This window comes from Mesoplodon mirus (genome assembly GCF_964341445.2).
Source record: "Mesoplodon mirus genome assembly, chromosome: 15".
In the NCBI taxonomy this organism is placed as follows: Eukaryota; Metazoa; Chordata; class Mammalia; order Artiodactyla; family Ziphiidae; genus Mesoplodon; species Mesoplodon mirus.
Genome location: NC_138991.1, coordinates 18,966,630 through 18,989,691, shown reverse-complemented (window position 1 = coordinate 18,989,691; position 23,062 = coordinate 18,966,630). Strand labels below are relative to the sequence as shown.

At 40.1% G+C, this 23,062-nt stretch overlaps 1 protein-coding gene across 1 annotated transcript in view; it reads left to right on the top strand.

Annotated features, from left to right (window-relative positions):
• The window catches only part of TOP1 (DNA topoisomerase I), an 84,151-nt gene that overhangs the window by 5,183 nt on the left and 55,906 nt on the right, over positions 1 to 23,062 (top strand). The window contains exon 3 of the mRNA XM_082645041.1: positions 22,131 to 22,233. Within this exon, the coding sequence (XP_082501167.1) occupies positions 22,131 to 22,233 (103 nt within the window). The remainder of the gene's footprint in view (positions 1 to 22,130; positions 22,234 to 23,062) is intronic.

Below are 23,062 nucleotides of genomic sequence, written 5' to 3'. Positions count from 1 at the left end.
TTATTTACTTTTGAATGAGGCTATGGAAATGCTTGAAATGAGTATTTGATGTGGGATCCTGAGTTAAAAAACTGTCTTGGAAGAAAGGTAAAATATGGTCCATTCATTGCATTTGGAGACGGAAGAGAGTCAGTTCACTAACTTTTCTGTATCCTGTGGTTAAGATTATCTGACTGCCCCTTAATTATTTTTGAATTCATTAACTTTGCGAAATGAGGGCATTTGGGCAAGCAGTTGAGAATTTGGCTTCTTAAGGTAAAAAGTTTGGGATGGGAGAAGTTCCCAACTGGCCCTTTAGAAGTGAATGAGATACTGTGTTTAAAGGAGGCTTTTAGATTGTGTTTAAACTTTTAGTAGTAATAGTTGGAACAAGTCTTTTCTGTTTCCATGCCTTGTAAATCTGAAGTTTGTGAAGCAGCTTTCCATCCCCATGGTTTCAAGCCAGTAGCTAAAGTAGGAAATGTAAAATAGAGGCCATCGGTATCGAAGAAGTAGCATTTGCCAACCTTTGCCCTTCCCCCACCACCTGCCTATCTAGGTGTGGGCAGTATGTAGTATGCTCCGTGTTGATAGCATAGGGCCTGGGTACGCACAGGGGGATAAAGATGGGGGAGTGGTGATGGTGGGTGTAGCCTTGGCTTTATTAGGTGGGAAGAAACTTAGAGTGGAATATCTGTTAGATATTAATGGTATTTGGGGTAGTGTTGTAGGAAATGACTAATAGTTTGCTAAATGATTTTAGCAGCAGTAGATATTGTTTAAGATGATATTTATTCTGTATATTCAAGAAAGATTCTAAATATTTTTCAGACTGGGAGAGAAGTGACTCAAGTATATGTCTAGGGTATACAGATTGTAATATCATCAAGCTAGACCACCCATTGTCAAAGTTTGTATTGTGTCTTTATCTGTCATTTATGTCTTTAAGGTTTAGTTAAGAAAGAAACAAGGGATATTGGCAACTTAAGTTTTAAATTTCTTTTTGGTTGGTACTCGTTTTTAATTTGTTGCCTTATATTTTTAGATCCACTCAGTTATCTCCCTGCCAGCTTTACCTTTCTGTACTGTTCTTGAGAATTTTTCTGAAATGTATAGTAAATATTTTTATTTACATCTCCCTTTTGCCCTCCCCATTAGGTTGGGTAGAGATGCGTGCATCTCTGCCAGTCTCTGTTAATTCCTCTCTGAGCCTTTGAAGTTAACTTTGTTTCTGTGGATTTAAGGAACTGAAGAACTCAGTTCATTAGCATTCCTGAGACACACCTAGATAAGCTTCAACAAAAGGTGTTAAAGCAGTCAGCATAATTGAGCACTTTAATTCGCTTGTCTTTGTTGTTGACGTTGCTGAGAACAAGTTTAATAGATCCCTGGGTATTATGACATTTTCCTGTATTTTAAGAACAAAAACACATCCGCCAACCCTTGGTCCAATATTCTTTGTATTTTTCTCAGCACAGCCTAGGAAAGATAGAGGGCAGGAACCTTCTTGGAGGAGATATCCTTGGCTATTTGGAGTTTACCAAAAAAAAAGTTGTAAGTTGAAGGTTATTCCTACACCAGAATACACTAGAAGTGTACTCATTGCCCCTTAGTAAAAGTCCAGATTTTAATCTTGCTCCCAGATACAAATGCCTAGATTTATAAAGTTTTGTAGGCAAAATACGGGTTGGGCAGAAGACTGATCTAGCAGATTTCAAGATCAGTGGATTAGGGAATCTCATTGGCTAAGACCCCCTTGCTTTACCCAGCTCCTATAAGGTAGCCCCTTTATTTCTTTGTAGTCAGCTGTCTGAGCTCTTGCTTGGCAGCAGAAGGGGAAGTGGGAGGAAGGGAACTAATTTTGGGAGTTTGGTAGACAATATGTTTTTGTATTCATTAAATCTAATTGGGAGATTGGGATTGACATATATACACTAATATGTATAAAATGGATAACTAATAAGAACCTGCTGTATAAAAAAATAAATAAAATTTTAAAAATAAAAAAATCTGAATTTAATGGGAATAGTACAGATTTGTGGGAAAACCTTCTCATCTCCCCCCCCCCTTTTATTAAATATCCTTTTAAAAAATATTTTATTTATTTATTTATTTTTGGCTGCATTGGGTCTTCATTGCTGCACGCGGGCTTTCTCTAGTTGCGGCCAGCGGGGGCTACTGTTTGTTGCGGTGCGTGGGCTTCTCATTGCAGTGGCTTCTCTTGTTGCGGAGCATGGGCTCTAGGCCTGCGGGCTTCAGTAGTTGTGGCACATGGGCTCAGTAGTTGTGGTCACGGGCTCTAGAGCTCAGGCTCAGTAGTTGTGGCACGTGGGCTCAGTAGCTCCGCGGCATATGGGAACTTCCTGGACCTGGGCTTGAACCTGTGTCCCCTGCATTGGCAGGCAGATTCTTAACCATTGCGCCACCAGGGAAGTCCCTCTCATCTCCCCTTTTTGGTAGCATACTGCCTTAGTCCAGATTCCAGAAACCCCAGTCAGGTGGTAATTGGTAAGCTTCTAATACGATGTCACAGCCGGGACGTGCCTGGTAGTCCAGTGGTTAAGACTCCGTGCTTCCACTGCAGGGGGTGTGAGTTCGATCCCTGGTTGGGGAACTAAGATCCCATATGCCGTTCAGCGCAGCCAAAAAAAAAAAAAGATGTCACAGGCTGCCCTTAATTATATGCTCTTAGAGATAGCCTTAGACCCCTTATATCTTCAAGAGATGCTATGGTATTAAGGCTGGAACCAGATTGCTATTGAAATAGGGGAATAAGTGATGAAGAGGGAGGCTCTGGGGAGATACAATGCTCTTGAGCAGCTGTGGTAAAATAGAAAGTTGGAGTAGAGATCAGAACAATCTAGATTAAGTCCCTGTTCTTACTATGAAACTTGCCCTGGCCGCTATACCTTGTTTTCTTTTTCTTTTTTTTTTTAATCTTTATTGGAGTATAATTGCTGTACAGTGTTGTGTTAGTTTCTGCTGTACAACCCTCTAGATCGTCAAAAAGCATCAAGCTGATCTCCCTGTGCTATGCAGCAGCTTCCCACTAGCCATCCATTTTACATCTGGTAGTGTATATATGTCAGTGCTGCTCTCTCACTTCATCCCAGCTTCCCCCCCGCCCCACCCCCGCCACCCGTGTCCTCAAGTCCATTCTCTGCGTCTTTATTCCTGCCCTGCCACTAGGTTCATCAGTACCGTTTTTTTAGATTGTATATGTGTGCGTTAGCATACGTATACCTTGTTTTCTCATCTGTAAACAAGGATGATATTTCTGTGCTTCACAAGCTATTGAGATTTAAATGAGTATATGAAGGTGTCTCTCTACCCACATTTTAAAATTTAAACTTTGATCAGACAGCTTCTGCTCTGAGATGGATCTTTATCTTACATGTTAGGTTTGAAGTAGTGAGTTGGTGGCTCTTTCCTCCCCTCACTGGTATTCTCTGTTAACATTTTAAATCTTCCTGACATTTACACAGTGAAGAGTAACACATAACTAGAGTTGGTAGATAGAGTCTTTACCTAACTGAACCGCATAGCCTACGTGGCTCTCTTCTGACTGTTAAGCAATCACCGTAAAATAAAAGATGGTGTTTCTATATCTAGGTTTGGGCTAAGTAGGAGCCAAATGTATACCTGGTTCTTACTTTTCTAAGAATAAGTCTAAGGCAAGGTGGTTACTGCTGAAAGAACTTCTTCCAGCAATAAAGGTGGGCTTAGAAATGAAGGAAGTGTATTGATGTGGCTAATTTCTCAACCTTTTAATAGAATTATGGGTTTTCTATTAAAGTCACCCAGAGCTTATACGTCATTTATACCTCAATTAAAAAAAAAAGATAACCAGGGATTTATCTTTTAGATACATTTAATCAGTGAAATGCCTAGTTCATTATTTATGGGTTTTTTTTTTTTTTAAACCACAGAACTCAGTAGGTCTTCCATCATCATGGTTCTTCAAAGGGTACTCTTTTACTGCCTGCCACCCTATATATATATATAATTTTTTTTTTCCTGCATCAGGTCTTCATTGCTGCGCGCAGACTTTCTCTAGTTGCAGCGAGTGGGGGGCAACTCTTCCTTGCAGTGTGCGGGTTTCTCACTGCGGTGGCTTCTCTTGTGGAGCACGGGCTCTAGGCGCGTGGGCTTCAGTAGTTGTGGCACACGGGCTCAGTAGTTGTGGCTCGCAGGCTCTAGAGCACAGGCTCAGTAGTTCTGGCACACGGCTTAGTTGCTCTGTGGCATGTGGGGGGATCTTCCCGGACCAGGGCTCGAACCCGTGTCCCCTGCATCGGCAGGCAGGCAGATTCTTAACCACTGTGCCACCAGGGAAGTCCCCACCTCAATATTTTTAAACTGAGAAGACTCAAAGCACCTGAGAGTTACTTTTATTTTTCATTTATTCAGATAGTTGCTTAATGTGACCAGCTCAACTTGCTGTGAAATAGTAATTCTTGGGAATAAGTGCCTTAGATAATAAAGCTTAGGTATGAGAACTTAAGTAGCAAACTCCATGTTAACAATTGTGCATGAGTATAGGCATTTGGGGGATTCCATGGAAAAAAATTTTAGTAATGGCTCATAAGTCTAGGTAATGCTGATTATTGAATTGCCTTGAATTTTTAATTTGGAAGTACTACTTAAGATAAACCGAAGTTAGTTAGGGATATCTTCACTAATGTACATTAAATTTAGCCAAATGGATCTTAGTAGGGATCTTATACCATGGATCAAAAGGATTATCAGAGTAGCATCACAACAGGAACAGACTTCAAAATTAATATTCAATTAAAGGTAGTCCAGAGAAAATAATTTTGTAGGATCAAAATTACAACACAGGGTCTAATTTTAAAGAGTCTCAGAGATGAAGTCTTGAAAAGATAAACATCTCAGGAACAAATGGTTCTTAAAGTACCTAGGAAAAAAAACAGTGAGAAAGTGAATATTAATACTGCATGGCTCTATTGCCCTCCGTATGTTAGAGTGTCAGAAATAGGATTGGGTTTAAAAGTCTTCAGAGCTTGGACCTCTTTCTCATATCATTTTTCTCTGATTAAGAATGTGAATAGCCTTGGGTGGGGAGGGGATCCACGTGTCTCCCCCCACCCACCGCCAAATCAGGCAACCATAATATAGTGGAAAGGATATTTCAATTTGAGCTCTTGCGCTTCTGCTCAATGGTGAGGTCTTTGAACACGTTAATCTCTGAGTCTTAGTCCTTTGCATCTAAACTAGGTCTAATACTGAGGATTAAATAGCATGTGAGGATCACTTTCTTTCTTTCTTTCTTTCAATTTATTTATTTATTCATTTATTTTTTGCTGAGTTGGGTCTTTGTTGCTGTGCACGGGCTTTCTCTAGTTGCAGTGAGTGGGGGCTACTCTTTGTTGCGGTGCGTGGGCTTCTCATGGCGGTGGCTTCTTGTTGTGGAGCATGGGATGTAGGCTTATGGGCTTCAGTAGTTGTGGCTCACGGGCTTTAAAGTGCAGGCTCAGTAGCTGTGGCACACGGGCTTAGTTGCTCTGTGGCATGTGGGATCTTCCCGGACCAGGGCTCAAACCTGTGTCCCCTGCCTTGGCTGGCAGATTTTTAACCACTGCGCCACCAGGGAAGTCCCGAGGATTACCTTAGTAAAGGTGAAAACTTAGAACAAAATTTTGAGTTCCTTGCCAGTCCTTAAATTAAAAAAAAAAAAAAAAAAATCACCCAAGCACCTTTTCAGAGATTGCTTCATTAGTCTTCTGTACAAAGGGAACGTCTTCAATTTCTTTAAATTTGGGTATTGTGAGATTTTACTCCAGGGGAGGAGGGTCACTAGGGAGCTTTGAACATGATACTGTTGCTGTGAATCTGAGATGGGCGGGCTCAGGAGGGTGCTGACTCGCCTTTACTTTGTGTCTGTGTACAAACCACTTTGTTTCTCATACCGCTTTGCCCTTGGGATGGTGCAGTATTTAAGAGATCTACTTAGGAAGCTAAAACATTCATGTTTAATTGCAAATGGAAACTTTAAGTTGCCATGTTCATTTATTTAAACATTCACAAAGTAAATACCTGTAGTGACTAGATACAGATGAACAATACAAACCCATAGGGCTCTCAGAAGGAACACTTTGAGGTTAGTAAGTTGCAGGTCTGTATTTTTACTTCCTCTGTTGAGATTCCATGTGTTTTCATCAGTGCAAAGGCTCCTGTCGTACCAGGTTAAGTGGGAACGGAAGGTACTTTCTGGCAGCTAATGCTTCACTATCAGTGAAAAAGAGTGATGCCTCCATTTATTTCCAATCCTAGGAGATTTTTTTTCTCTCCTTGGAAAGAATTGGAAAACCTAGGACCTTAGATTTCCAAAGATGTCCAAACTCATAACTGTTCTAGAAAAAAAAAATTTAGGATACCTATAAGCTCATTAAAACTTTTTCACCTGGAATAGCAGAATAAAAGTTTAGTTTTAAGTTCTGTGTATTTTCCATTATCTTTTTGTATCAGATACCTGTTTTGCATGAATTTTAGGAAATTAGTTTTCAGGTTTCCCCAAACAGGTACATTTGTCAGGGTGACTAGAAACGTTCACATTCTGTGCAAGAGATTCATATGACAGTAGCTAATCAAGTATTTGCTTGAAATAGTTTAAATCCTTGAATGCATTGCCTAAAATAAAAGCTGTGAAATCACCATCTTATTAAATTTGAAGAACTGAAATCTTAGAGGTTAGACTCAGGACTTAAAGTCCTGGGAAACTAATTTTATGAAACATTTCAAATATATTACTTACTGTTACTCCTTCCTAATCCATGAAGTGTCTTGATACGGGCAATACATGAAAGCTGTTAAACTCCTCAGAGGAAGGTTCAGAGTACATAGTAGTGTTAAGTATAGTGATTTGAACACTAGAAAACTGATTGAGACTAAACGTTAGCTTTACTCTGCCTTATTCTTACAATCAGTGTGTTTTCGCAGGAGTAGATGCAATGAGAGTAGTTCTTGCTATTTAACATAGAAATTTTCACAGTTCTAGTTAACCAGGAAAGAACAAAAATGGGGAGGAGGAATATAAATTGGCTAGTCTTTGTAACTGCTGGCTTGTTACACTTGACTTCCAAACTGAAAGCTCTCCAAGGCCACACAGCCCAGCTCTGAAAAGTCTCCCAGTTAGCTCCCTTAGCATACAGAAGTCCACGACAGACGGGGTGGGCTCAGTGGAGATTCAGCTGATGGTGGTTTGACCATAATTAATTACTCTTTCCACTTAAAAATCAAATCACCTTCTTCCTCCCTTGAGAGCAGTGTAATATAAAAATCGCACTTCCACAGACGTTTATAATCTTTTTACAGATGTTTGCACCCTCCTAATCTCAGAATGTCAGGAAAGTGGTCTGTGAGCAGAAATGTACTTGTTTTCTCTTTGGGGAAACAGATTCTAGTTGGGCAAACAAGCTAAAAATTTTCCCTCAATAGTCCTGAAAATGTTATAGAACTTATTTAGGACTGGAGCTAACTTCTAGAATTTAGATGTCAGGTAGTGTTTGTGTTAAGCTCAAATTTTTAGGGGAAGAGTTTAAAGTTATAGTACAATATGATGAAATATGTCTATAAGTGACTGAAAACAGTGAAAGTGTTTGCATAAATAAGACGAGCGGACTATCAAACAGAATTCATCCTGATTGCACACGTGTAAATATGCATGCCAGTAGGTGCTGTTGTACAAAAGTGAAGATAATTTTGCTCAGTACATTTACTGAAAACTTGATTTTTTTTTTTTAAAGGCCTTCTGCAGCAACCCTGTTTCCCAGAAATAAAGTTCAGTGTGTGTTCTTCTCCCAGAAGTCTATGATCATGTTTTGTTCTGTTAAAATATTCCTTTTTACCCTGGAATGCCTCCTTAGTGTTTAGAATTTGGTACAGTTTAGATAAAGTATATCATCTCCATTTTCCTATCTATTTTTAGGAAGGCATTAAGTGTTGTAAACTCCTTGAGAGTTAGAAACATCTCAGAGCCTGTTTCAATATTGAAGGCATAGTCTTAGATACTCAGTTTCCTTTCCAGTGAAATCTGTCTGCAATCAACACTTAACCCCAAGCCAGAAGTAGCCACTTTTCTCTGGCTTTCACTGAGCCTTTGTTGTCCTCTTCCAATTTTTCATTCTAGGCTTTAGAAATTTATGTGGTTGGCTTATTACTTACTAGGAAGTGGGCAAGAGCACTATCTCATCTTATATGGTCAATACAGATGCTTTTAACAAATGTTTAGTTGTGAAATGGGATCCTCCCTCTCTCCTAGCTCACCAACTGGTTGAAAATCAAGTTAGGAACATTGAGAGTTTTACACTAAGTTTTCAGTTCTTAAGCTAATTTGCATAAGAATTACCTGGGAGTGCTTGGTAAAAATACATATTCCTAGTCCTATGCCTTGAAGTTGATTCTGTTGTGGAGCTATTAAGAAATCTGCATTTTAAATATATCTTTAACAATTCAAAATGATTCTAATACAGGTGACCCATAAGTCACCTTTGGAGAAACTGATCTATCTGAACTATTTTATTTGGCTAAGATCTGTTTTGTTTTATTTGATTAAGGTACTCCATTGGTTTAGTTATTAAATTAACAGAATTTTTAAAAAGGCACCAGAACAGTGTTTTCCATATGTTTATAAATGCTTATTACTTATCCCACTCTACCTTTCAACGAGCATTTAGATAAATAGCAGAGATAGTTAACTGCCTTTGCAGCTGTTTAACTATGTGTCTCATCAGAATCCTAATCTTTTCTCCTACTTCCATGTTTAACTAGCCATTATTTGATCCTGATGTCATCTTTTAAGATTGGTTGACTAAGCGGAGCACGAAGAGTGAGAGGCAGTTTTCATGCTAGTGTTCCTAGGATGTTGAAGGCAGGGCTTGAGGACGTGAAGTGGAGAGTAGTTTAGTGGAATGCTGTGGATCTAACCTGTGGAGGGCACTATCTTTAGGTTAAACTAGGGGTCTTTAGTTACTGATGGCACTGATTGAAATGGGAGGATTTTAATAGAGCAGTGGTTCTTAAAGTGTGGTTTCTTGATCAGCAGCATCAGCATGGCCTGAGAACTTGTTGGGGGAAATGCAAATTCTTGGCCCTCATGCAAACCTACTGGCTCAAGCTCTGGGAGTGGGGGCTCACCGTCTAGGTTTTACCAAGTCAGCCAGGTGATTGATACACATTGAGGTTTCAGAACGAGTGGAATAGAGTAAGATTTGAAGTTCACCTTCTCCTATTGCGCCTCTCACATTTTTAGGAGGAATGAAAGACAGTTGATGAAGTCCACGTGCTCACCAGTGAAACATAGGCTTTGGAGTTAGATAAACTTGGGTTCAACTCTCGGTAGTTGAGTGACCTTGAGCAGATTATGACTCTGATTCACATGAAGCCTATACCTAGTTTTGTAGTAATTCAACCTCTTAAATAATGTTCCTTGTTTTTTTCACAAGGCCCATGTCTGGGCCTCAATACTTGTTTGATACTTATACTTCCTTATAGTTAGGAATTTGGAGTAATTCAAAATGGGAGCAAAAAAAAAGGAGCCAATTACATGATTAGCACCAGAAAAGCTTCTTAAGAGCATATATATATTCAGGCTTACACTTTCTGTAGCTAGTTACCCAGAGAATGACCTGTGCATTTCAAGCACAGTCAGTAGTGATATTCTAGACAAAAAAGGCCCGTTGGCTGAATTAGTAATAGGATGCATGAAGCAACGCATCAACACACTTGATACCTTTATGGCCAGACAAGGTGTGGACTTGGGGCCATTTGAGGCCCATGCCCATTGGAAATGGGCAGCTTAGGCTGAGCTGGTGGGTTCCTATGCAGCATAGTCAGGAGGTTTGTAGTCACTCTCACTACTTCCCAGGCATTGAGGGCCCACTTAATAGAAGCAAAGGAAGGCAAGCCTGCAGGAATGAGCCTGTCCTAATTGAGCTGGCCTGAGAAGGTACATTTTCAGGTTAGACACGTCCTTTTTCTCTTTTAAGTTCTGCCTCCTAGGAAAGGAGAAGCATTTTCAGTATGGGGATGTCCTTGTGAAAACATTACTCACTACAGAAGAGTATGTAAAATGCAAATAACCCTCCTAAGGATCTTGTACTGGTTAATTACTTTCAGAGGCAAAAGTAAAAAATTCCAACTTTGTCTTGCATTTAGAGAACAAAGATGAGTTAGTAAAATGGGACTTCCTTGCCATACTCCTGAAGCTTAAAATAATTGCTCTATCTGATTTAACTTATACCTTAGTGGACTAATACCTTAGTTGAAATGTTCTCTGGGCAGCACTCATTGAGTCTCTGATTCCCCTGGAACTCTGCAGAAGTGGCCTGCTTTTGAGATGGCAAACTTTGGCTGACCTTAAGGAACTACACAGCATAGTGTCTTGCTGTGTAGGGAAAAGGCCCCTGACTGGGCTCCAGCAGAGGAGTCGCTGGTGGAGTGGAGAGTGCTAGGCAAGGCATCAGGACACAGGAAGTCTCAATCGTGGTTTTGTCAGCACTGTCCAGTGGAATTTTCTGTCATGATGGAAATTGTTCTTGATCTATGCTATTCCACATGGTAGCTGCTGGCCATATGAGACTGTTGAGCCTTTGAAATGTGGCTAGTGTGGCCAAAGAACTTAATTTTCAAGTTTTTTTTTTTTTTTTTTAAAGTAGCTACATGTGGCTAGTGGCTTCATATTGGACAGCACAGCTCTAGGTAAAATTTAGATAAGAGCAAAGAGATTTGGGTTTAGATTTTACTTGGAATATGGGAGTTTGGGGCTCTTGGAACTTCAAAATCCAAAACAGGTATGAATTTGTGTTATGAGTTTGAATAACGAACTTCCTTCTGTATGTCTACATTGCCTTATCCTGGGTGACCTGCTAAGAGGATTCATGACTGGTAAGTAAAGCTGAGTTTACCAAAGCAATTGGAAAGCTCAGACAGTTTTCCATGTTACTTGACCCTTTTAGTGCTACACAAAGGTGAACATTTAAGGTACCTGTGGATTGAATAAATTTTCATTTTATCTCAGCAACCCTGTGAGATAGGTCATGTCTGTTTTGTAGTTGACAAAAAGAGATTAACTTATGTTTACATATAATATCTTTATGGATCACTGTCCTTTAAAATGGTTGGTTTTAGCTCACAACTTAATTTGAAATTGCAAGTTTTTAGTATGTTGCTATAACAAGAAGTTAATTCATATTTGTTCCATTGTAGTCAGTAATAAGTAAATGTCTGACTATAAGTGGTAGAGAATCTAAGATTGTCCAGGCAAGCAAGTAACACCCAAGATTTTAACTCACCCAAGGTGCTGCTTATATAGTAAAAGCAGATCAGAACTCAACTTCTCGACCCCATTTGGGATCTTCCTGTCATTTGCATGCTCACAGTGAACACAGTGAGTGAGTGTTGACTTACTCATAAGTAATCTAGTCCACCATTAGCCAGACAATCTTAGTCTGGTGGAACAAAGTGGGCTTTTATAGCCTTGACCACTGGAGCATAGTGAACGTATGAGGTCTTAGAAAATAACTTGAGTAAATTGCTTAAAGACCAGGAACAGATTCAGTTTCCTTCAGCTTTAGCTTCAAATTATGATCTGTTTTTTTTTTGGCGGGTGGGAAGACAAAATGGAATTGGGATAAAATAAGTAGCTGAATTTTGAACATTTATTATCTCCACTTTACTTTTGAAGAAACTGAGGCTCAAGGCTATATAGTTAGTAGTAAGCCACACAGCTGGGAGGCTAATCGAAGCCTGTCTGATGCCACAGCTTGAGTTCTTAAATGTGACACAAAACAAGGTAAAGGGGAGCCTGGGTGACTCAGTTGCCTCCTGGGAATACTGGGTTGTAGTGGAGTGACCTGTGTGGTATCAGACCAAGGACTTGCATTTCTTAGAGCACTTGCCTTCATTTACAGTGGATCCTTATCAGACTAATATCATTGACTAGAAGGCTCTGTTACAGTTTAATGTGTAATTCTTTCCTTATTAAGGAAGGCTTGCCGGCTTGTGCAGCAGAGACCCCTGGATAATTTATTTTTTTAGCAGTTCACATTGTGCTTGGAGCCAGTTACTCCAAAAATCAGTAAAACCTCTGTTTATCTCAGTACTCAAGAAAAAGGATCTTTTTGTTAACCAAGGATTTACTAGACCCCGCCCCCAACCCCCTTATTTTAGAAGGATCTCTGAAGTCTGCTTATATACTAAGGAGTTTCATTGGAGGTGGTTAGGAGTGTGAACAAGTGTGATGTTGTTACCACTTCAAGGGGGATAAATAACAAATTTAACTAGCTTGCTGCTTAAGAAGCAGAATTAGTAGTGGGCTCAGCCTTGGCCTCCCCTTCAGAGTTCTCATTCATGTGACTGACTGGCTAGTTTTGTAGAGCAAGTAGATTTTAACCACTTTTAAATCAAGTATGGCCATTCATGGGCTGTTTGAAAGGAGGAGAGAAGAGGGAACCAGGCTGAGCATGGATATCATTTAGGGGAAAGCCTTAGGTAAAGCAAGGAGGATATTCTTCATTTACACACCGAGCTTCAGAATGGCACCGCTCTCTCTACGGGGGCATTGGGGATAGTTTCTAGTCACTATTAAGTAATTGCAGAGTTCTGCAAACTGTGCCTTCTTTTGTATGGCCCATGGTGTTTATATTTTTTTACTGGTTGGGGAAAAAATTATTAAATACACCTGAAACTAATATAATGTTATGTCAGTTATACTTCAATTTAAAAAAAGAATATTATTTCATGACACAGGAAGATTATATGAAATGCAAATTCCAGTGTCCATAAATAAAATTTTATTGAAATGCAGCCATGCTCATTCATTTACATATAATCTGTGGCTGCTTTTGTGCTACAGTGGCAGAGTTGAGTATCTGCAACAGAGACTGAATGGGCCACAAAGCCTAAAATGATTTATTACCTGTCCCCTTAGAGAAAAATTTTGCTGAACCCTGGCTTGGTGAGTAGTGCCAGACGCTTACCTTGCTGATTCACACTCGTATGTATCACAGGAAGCTCACGGGACTCTTTTCATAAAACTTGGTAGCCTCTGGCTTCCAGAGGAATCTGTATAAGCCAAGTGTCAAAAGTTTACTGTGAGCTTGCAGCTTCATTAAGTCTTATTCTATCTTTTTTCTAGTCATTCATCTTCTCAACTGAGTCCCAGTGGCAGGACTCAAGTTACCTCTGCCTCTAAGCACGTCTGTGCCCGATGTCCAAACAACAAAAGAAAATTTCTATTCTAAAGCACCTGACTACCCTACTCCTTATCTAAGTTGGGGTAGCTGTGTCACCCCTAATGTAGCGCTTCCTTCTTCCTTTCAAATAGGGGCTGGGAAAGTAGCAGGTGAAAACCTCTTTCTTCCTCAATTGTAGAGCCTCAATATTCTCAGCTGTAAATTAAAAAAAAAAAAATCCCCAGGGACTGACTCAGCATCTTGTGCCTGCCTTTTAAAGGAACAGAGAGACCCAATTGAAGTAGAAACTGAAAATAAAATCGGTAGCATGTCCATTATTGTAGGTGGCTGGTATTTGGTATTAATCACTGCTCAAAGGACCAAGACATGACAGAGCAGGGTTTTTCAAAATATGATTATAGATTATAGTCACCTGGAGAGCTTGTGTTAAAATACACATATCTGAGGATGATCTTATTCCCAGGTCTCATACATAGGAAAGTTTGAGAACCACTGCTCTTAAGCATTTAGATTTTTCCTTTTTATCCTAATTAGTTTGAACTAAAACAATTTTTAAAGATCATAGAATTCTTGGGACTGTAAGTGTAAGAGATCAGTAGAGGTCATTTTACAGATTAGAAAACTTGAGACCAGAGTAGAGAAATAAATTACCTAGGACCCCGTCATGACATTGCATGGTTTTTTTACTTTTAATGTAATCAGTTGGTCCCTGGGAATGAGAGCCAGAGGAAGAGAGGAAGATGAACTTGAATTTAAGGAGCATATGGAAGGAGTAGGATGGGAGAGAAGGTTATAAAACAAGTGAAAATGGGGTACATAGACAGGAAGGGACTGAAAAGACAGATTAAGGTAATTGTAGTGTTGTAAAAGCATAAAAGGAGTCCAATTTAAATGAGGAAGTGGACTGGAAGAGAAAACATCCTATGACCATTTAACCCTTTTTTGTATGAGATTGAGGCCTAAAGCAAACCAGTTAGTTGGCTGCTTCATGTTGTGTCTTTTCCAAGGCAAGGACATGGAACAACATCTGGCCACTAATCTTACAGAATTGCTGATGTTTAAGAACCAAGATAGGTCCACTTAGGTGTTTTTAAGTCAGTTTGTGGCATTTCTTCTAAGCATATAGACACTTGGGAAGATGTTGTGATTGGTTTTAGAATTTGAGATTGTGTTGCAGAGCTGGTAAAAACAAAATGGAAAATGCTAGACTGCTATCTTTGAGCAACTCTTAGTCTTTTAATGCATTGTACTACTAAGTTTCCGATGATGAAATTTTACCAAGTATTGAACATTGAGGAGAAAAACTTAAGTACTTTGCAAAATATTTGGCAACCTTCATCTGATTGTTTGGCCCTTTCTTTGACATGGCGTCTGTCACTTCTTATGAAGGTATCTTCCAGCTGCAGTATTGAAGTCTGGTTCTGGAACTTCATGGGGCCAAGTCCAGGGAAACTTGGGAGACCCTTATGGAGACCCTTTTTTCCCCCTCCCTTTCCAAAGTTACTCATTTAACAGCTGCTGGGTTGGGGTGATTATGATGCTTATTATGGGACTTCATGAGACCAGAGACTTGGTACTGTTTTGCCACACCTAGAACAATGCCTGACACAGAGTTGGTCCTCAGTAAATATTTGAATGAATGAATATTGTGAACCCCAGCTTCTTTAAGGAGAGAAGAAGAAATACTTTCATTTGCATTTTCTCCCTGGAGTTTTTTGTCTTATTAGCTTGAGAGTACTAGGTCCCTAATGAGGAAACCCCATTAGTTTCAATAATGAACAAGTCAGTTCATGACAGAAGGTCTCGTTTATATACAATACACACTTGGGGAGAAAAAAATGATAATTTGGACTTTAAAAATTGGAAATGTTACTAGTGTTTAGAGCTGAATCCTCCCAAAATTTTTCTTTTAAATTCCGGAGCTCTTTGAACTTTTAGCCATAACAGCCTCTGTCTTGCATACTTTGAAAGGCTATTAACTATGCACTGGAATTTTGGAAATGTTGTCAGTGAGAATCACTGTAAAACAGTGATAAGGACTCTTCTATGGGCTGCAAATTGAAATCAGCCACCCATTAAGATGGATCACAGACTGAATTTCCTGGATTGAAACTAGATCAACATTGGTAAAGTCTGAATTTAGACAGCTGTGTGGGGAGAGAAGGAAGGGTAGTGTTCTCTCACCCCCTCAACCCATCCCCCTTTCAGTGCCAGGCTCTCAGTCTTCGTAACTGCTTTTAGTTTGGCATTAAGTTCCTGAGGAGATTCTTGCACACCCCTGATACTGACTACACTCCGGATGCCAGTCTTTATCATTGAGACCAGCTTGTTATCTGTCCTAGACAAAAACAGTCTCAAAGTGTTAGAACGTACTGGATGTAGAGTGTTAAGTAGAAATGGGGATTTTGTTAAAACTCCAGCTTCTGGGGATGTGGTATCCATGGGTTTAAAGGTCAGGGAGGAAGGAGAAGATACAAGGATTTATCCCAGTAGAAGTGATTTAATAAATGAGCAGGTGATGAATATCTTCTTTAGAAAATTAATTTCTTCTTCTTCTTTTTTTAATATTTAGGCTGCGCTGGGTCTTAGTTGCGGCACGCAGGATCTTTAGTTGTGGCATGCATGTGGGATCGAGGTCCCTGACTAGGGATCGAACCTGGGCCCCCTTCATTGGAAGCACAGATTCTTACCCACTGGATCACCAGGGAAGTCCCTAGAAAATTAATTTTTTCACCCACTGTTTTCACCCAAATCATTCCACTGTCCACTTTCCTAAGGCACTGGCTATATATCTGTGTGTCAGAGATGAGCAGAGATTACCTTTGACAATGTTGTTTGAGGGCCTCTTTGGGGAAGGCATCTTTTGGTTGAATAACTATTCCCCACCCCCATCCTCCACACACTTGACTGTCTTTGAAGGAAGAGCCCATCATATTTTACAGCTACTGCTTTAAGTCTCAAAACCTGTTGTCAGAAGTCAGTGTAAAGAGGTCTGCCTCAAAGCTTGGCAAAGAACCCTTCTTTATACCAGAAAAGTCTCTGCTTTTGTTTATAAGGAAGCAAAGGACTCTCCTGCTCTGATCTGATTACCCTAATCATTTAGAAGAAGGTTGGAGCAAAAAGATCATGGAGCAAAAAAAAAAAAATCATGGAGCAGTTGATAAAATGGTCAGAAATCTTTGCCAATTCCTTTGCCTTTTCTCTTAACAAAATGTAAATGTTTGTGCTTGGGTTGAATTGTAGTTGCATTAGTGACTTATGCAGCTACATAAGTCACTATGTAGCTTGTAATAAGTTTGGTAACACTGTTAGCCACCTGCTGATAACCGCTAAACTCATGCAAATATTTCTACCTGGGGGTGTTAACTGGTTTAGCAGTGTATCCCTTAAAACCAGTAGGTATTTTAGGCTTCTGGGTACAGGATTGTTAGATCAGGCCAAAGTTTTACTTCTTTCTTCGTAAGCTGCATCCAGGAAGGAAAATCAGACAGCCTTTTATTTATCATTGGCTGGTCAGGCAAGGTGAATGGGCATGGTTGCCGCTTTAAATGCTTGTATAAAACTTGAACCCTAAGTTATTTGGAATGATTGGGTAGGTTCATTTCAGTTTCATGTAAATTAATCATGAAGAAACAGTAACAATTGGTACCGTAACAATTGTACCTTATTGACAGTTGTGAACACGTTTGGAATTTTGTGAAGATTAGCCAGGAATTCTGTTACAACCATACACAAAGAATCTGATTGACTTTTGAAGTTAAAATTCTTTCAGGTCACTTAAATTTTCTGAGCCCCAATTTCTTCATCTATAAGAGAGGTGAGTTTACTGAGATTACAGGTATCAAGTCAATGATGAACAGATTTGAAGCTCTTAATCACTGACCTGTGCTGCCTTCTTATAGACCCAGTAGTTAAGTGACTTTTACCCAAGGTCATACAGTGGTAGAACAAGATTTTAATCGGATCTTTTTCACTCTATTGAACCAGTCTGCTTCCTTCAGAGGTTGTTTCCAACCTTCTGTGCTTGTCTGTTATGTCTCTAATCGTCATTAGGGTTTAACTATGATCTTTTGTTCTAAAGGCATCATTCTTGAACTTTTTTTCTTTTTTTCTGGCCCTGCCAAGCGACTTGTGGGATATTAGTTCCCTGACCAGGGATTGAACCTGAGCCCTCGTCAGTGAAAGCACAGAATCCTAACCACTGGACTGCCAGGGAATTCCCATTCTTGAGCATATTTAACAAAGTGTTTTATGGACTTGGCTTCCTTTTTCATATAATTTGTATATGTGTCTGGTTTCCCTGTGAGGAGTGAACTCTTCATCTTACACCTTGATACTGATTTGGCTACTTGGGGCTGGTTCTGTACCTGGTTTCCAGACCTGCAGCTTCATTGTCATCCTGGGATTAGGCCAGCTTTCAGGTACTTTATAGCAATTGGATCAAATTTTGCTGGATTTATTTGATACTGAAGTTTCTTACTCCTAGGTGTTTTGTTTCTCTTCTGTCTAAGCAGAGGATTGGGACTCTAAAGCTACAAGCAGTAGAAGTGTATCTATATCTTTTTTAAGAAACTGCTTTTGGGACACATGGCTTTAGAAAAGCAAAGTAAATATAACCCTGGGATTTTATTTTCTTGTATGCCCTGACAAGAATCAACTCTACCATTTCCTAGCTGGCAGGAAGTACATCGCACTTAAGTTTGCTCAGTCATGAGAAGATACATTTCTCAGTACTAACAACAGCAACGACCATAATGATAGTAATAACAGGTGGTTGGCTTTCACGGCTCATCGGCCAAGAATTCCCTCTCTGACTCTACCTTGCTAACTCCCTCTTAGGCTTTAGCAGGACTTAGTTCAAATACTGCCTCCTCCAGGAAGCCTCTGTTAACGCCTCATTGCCCTGTTGGATCCAGGCTCTTTATTTCTGTTCTCTGGTGGAATCAGATTGTTTCTCCTCATTATATTACTTTTCACTTGGAAACAAAGGAGGCAGGTAACCCAGATCCATTATTTTTACTCTTAAGACTTGTTTCAAAACGCTCATAATCCTACTACCTTACTACCCTTTCTAAAAAATAACAGGGCAGAAAAGTAGAAAATTCTACCATGGTGTAAGAGACAGAGGTAATGACACCCATGTGTTTTATGTGTAGACATTTAGAAAAATGTCTGTTACCTTTTTTTTTTTTTTTTTTTTTTTTTTAGCGGTACGCGGACCTCTCACTGCTGTGGCCTCTCCCATTGCGGAGCACAGGCTCCGGACGCGCAGGCCCAGCGGCCATGGCTCACGGGCCCAGCCGCTCCGTGGCATGTGGGATCTTCCCGGACCGGGGCATGAACCTGTGTCCCCTGCATCGGCAGGCGGACTCTCAACCACTGCGCCACCAGGGAAGCCCTAAGTTGTTTTTTTTTTTTAATATATTATGTCCCTGCCATATGCTTGGGCCATAATAGCAGATCCTAATGTTCTGTTTCTTGTTTGCTAAATCTGACCTGTAAACAAAATCAAACAACATAGACTTCATTCTAGGTTGTAGTGCTGGTGGCATGTTTTGTCATTGTTATGGTTTTAACCATAAGTGCTAGTTGGGCGCAGAAGTAATGAGGGTATTAATTATTGTCAAGTGAACAGGGGCCACCAACTTTGTATCAGATTGACTCAGCATTTTAAAATTTTAGACTTGAGATTTTCAGAAGTTGGAGGATTCTTTATGCTACATGGAAGGTTGGGTTCAAGTCCTATTTCTGACACCATATGATTTTATTTTCCCATCTCTGTGGGATGAGAATTTCTTACAGCTAGGGGTACAGTCATGCAAATTTCTGTTTCCCTAGGGCCTGAATAGATACTTAATGGATTGTGCCAAATGTGGCTTCTTTTTTTGCTGTGAGCCAGGAGTAGTGTGAACACACACATTGCCTATACATTATTGTTAGTTATCTTTTGCTATTAAACATGTTATCTCAAAATTTAATGGCTTAAAATAACAAACATTTGTCTTACACAGTTTGTGTGAACCAGGAATCCAGGAACAGCTTAGCTGGGTGGTTTTGGCTCAGAGTCCGAGACTGCAGTCATCTGAAGGCTTAATTGGGGACCCACTTCCAAGGTGGTTCATTCGCATAGCTATTGTCGGGAAGTTTCAGTTCCTCACCACATGGGCCTCTCCATAGGGCTGCTTGGATGTCCTAACAGTATGGCGACTGGATTCCTCCAGGGCAAGGAGAAAGATCCAGTGACTTTTATGACCTGGTGTTAGAAGTTGCACACTGACATTTCCACTTTATCCTGTTTTTAGGAGTGAGTCACTAAGTCCAGCCCATATTTAAGGAGAAGGAAATTAGGCCACACCTTGAAAGGAAGAGTATCAAAGAATCTGTTGGACATATTTTAAAACTACCACATGTGTTGGATACATAAACTTCTAATTGATTCATATTCAACATTGGGGTGACATGTCCCCAGTGAGCTGCATTTTTAATATGTCCTTGGGTTAATTCTGATGCACTAAAATTTGAGAGTCACTAACCTAAAAAAGTGGAGAGAGATACTATGTTCGTGGATGCAAAGACACAGTAATGTTTTGATGTCACATCTCTCCAAATTGTCCTTTGAACACAAACTCCCAGCCGGCTTTTTTTTTTTTTTTAAAGAAATCAACCAACTGAATCTAAAATTTATATGGAAATACAGGAGACAGAATAGCCAAAACAATTTTGAGAAAGAACAAAGTTAAAGTACTTATATTACCTGATATCAAAACTTACTATGGAAAAAAGCTCTACTGTGAAGCTTTAGTAGTCAAGATAGTGTGTGTGTGTCGGACAAAATGGGGTCCAGAATCAGATCTATGATTATGTGGTCATTTCATTTCCAGTAAAGAGGCCTAAGGCAATTCAATGGAGAAAAGGAAGTCTTTTCAAGAAATGGTGCTAGAACAACTGGACATCTTTATAGATTAAAAAAATGTTCCCTGTCCCTTACCTCTGTAAAACTCCTAGAAAAAAAGAATATTCACAATACAAATGTCTAACCAAAAATTTGTAATGGATAATGTATAAAGAACTCTTACAACTTAGGAATAAGACAAAATTTTTTAAGTGGGGTAAGATTTGAAGAGATACTTCACAGAAGGAGATATATGAGTGGCCAATCTGCACATGAAAAGTTGCCCATCATTTAATTAGGAAACTGGATTAAAACCACAGTGAGGAGCTTCCCTGGTGGCGCAGTGGTTGAGAGTCCGCCTGCTGATGCAGGGGACATGGGTTCGTGCCCTTGTCTGGGAGGATCCCACGTGCCGTGGAGAGGCTGGGCCCGTGAGCCATGGCCATTGGGCCTGTGCGTCCGGAGCCTGTGCTCTGCAACGGGAGAGGCCATAACAGTGAGAGGCCCGCGTACCGCAAAAAAAAAAAAAAAACCACAGTGAGAGGGACTTACCTGGTGGCGCAGTGGTTAAGAATCCGCCTGCTGATGCGGGGGACACGGGTTCGAGCCCTGGCCCAAGAAGATCCCACATGCCACAGAGCAACTAAACACGTGCACCACAACTACTGAGCCTGCACTCTAGAGCCCGAGATCCACAACTACTGGGCCCGCGTGCCACAACTACTGAAGCCCGCGCACCTAGAGCCCATGCTCTGCAACAAGAGAAGCCACCGCAGTGAGAAGCCTGCACAGCGCAACGAAGAGTAGCCCCCACTCATTGCAACTAGAGAAAGCCTGCGCGCAGCAATGAAGACCCAACGGAGCCAACAATAAATAAATAAATTTATTTATTAAAAAAAAAAAGCGCCACAGTGAGATACCACTACATACCTGCTAGAATGGCTAAAATTAGAGACTGATAATACTAGGTACTGGTGAGAATTTGTAGCAGTTGGAACTGTAATCCGTTGTTGGTGGGAATGTGTAATGATACAATCACTTGGGAATACAGTCTGGCAGTTTCCTATCAGGTTAAACATATACTTACCGTATGACCCTATAACTTCACTATTAAGTATGTACCCAAGAGAAATGAAAACACATCTACACAAAGACTTGTATATGAAAGTTCGTAACAGGTTTATTCGTAAAAACCAATGCCTGAGAACAACTCAAATGTCCATCAACAGGTGAATGGATAAATAAATTGCAGTGTATCCACACAATGGGAGACCATTCTAATAAAAATCTAACCAATTACTGATACATCCAGCAACATGGTTGAATGTAAAAACATATTTTGCTAAGCGTAAGAAGTCAGACACAAAAGAGTAAATTCTGTAATTTCATTCATGTGAAACTAGAAATGTAGACAAATCTAATCGATTGTGCTAGCAGAACAGTGGTTGCTTCGGGCTGGTGATGGAAGATGGGGATTGACTGGGAATGGGCACAAGGGAGGCTTCCGGGGATGATGGAATTGTTCTAAAGTTTGATTGTGGTGGGGATTATATCTGTGCATATGTTTGCTAGACTTACCACACTGTATCTTTGAAATGTGTATATCTTACTGTGTAGAAATTATACTTCTTTAAAGTTGATTTAAAAACAGGCGTTTCTTAAGGTTTGAATTTTCCAGAAGTTACATAGATAACCATCTGATCTTGAAAGTCAGCGTTCAAGATTTATCCCTTCGAATCATTTATGGCTTAGTCTTCATAGTACCAGATCTAGGAGAAGAATACCAAACTGTTGCTTCCTTTTACGGTAGAATTGGCCTCCCCTCCTCTTCCTGCTTATTTGTAACACGTCTTGGTTTTAGAGGCAGGGTCATGGGATGCCTTGTCTGGGCTGCTTTGTGAAATCTTTCCCTCCAATGGAATGTGCTGTTATGGCTACCATGTCATTTAAATCCTGTCATTGTGCTTCTTGACCAGCTTGTCAAGGTAGGTGGGCAGGAGATAGCTCATGACTGCTCTTTACTGACTCATCTCTTATGGTTACAGATTCTCATAAACACAAAGATAAACATAAAGATCGAGAACACCGGCACAAAGAACACAAGAAGGACAAGGAGAAGGACCGAGAAAAGTCCAAGCATAGCAACAGGTAAGGGTTGAACCAGCAAGTCCCTCATCATTCAGCAGTGGGTTGGCTATGGCTTGGCTCACCTGGAACAGGCCTTAACTTGAACCACAGGTAAATACCATGGATAGCAAAGTCAGCAGAGACTTTGATTCCAGAGTTGTTAAGAGGATGGCCTTGACAATTCAGCCTTACTGGGGATGCCATTTTTCAGATCAGGATGTACAAAGCAAGTATGGTGAATTGTTAACACATGATGGCATTTAATCAAGTGTCCAGAGAGCTTGCCTTGATAAAAGGTGACTGGATTGGAGACTTGATAGATGTATATTTTTCTTCTTTCCGTACTTTAAAGGGTATAAATTTTAAAATTCTTAACTTAGGCTTCCATGGTTTGTAAGCCCCTGAAATCATATACAAAAGATTGGGTATATGAGATATTCCTGGAGAGAACATTCCTAGCTTTCGTCAGGTTACCAGAAGAGTTCAGCTCTCACAAAAGCCAATAACCACCAATGTAAATGAAACTCAGCGGTGCTGCCCTCTGGGATCCAAAGGAATCAGAAAGATGTTTTCTTGTTCATTTTGCTTCCATTTTTTTGGTGTAGGAGACAAGTGGTTAAGCTGAGAGACTTAGGGTATCTTTGGATATAGGACCACTTATTATTGAAAATGAGGACTTAAACTTCCATTTTGAGTTAAAGGCAGTTGTTGGTGAGAAAGCCATAGGGTATTCTCATAGTGGCCAAAGTTTTGTTAGAGGGAACATAAAGTTCAGTCATTTATTGGCACAAGTGCCTGTAGCCTAGAGTCTCTTAGAACTACTTCATTAGGTTGGCTTATTGTCTGTGGA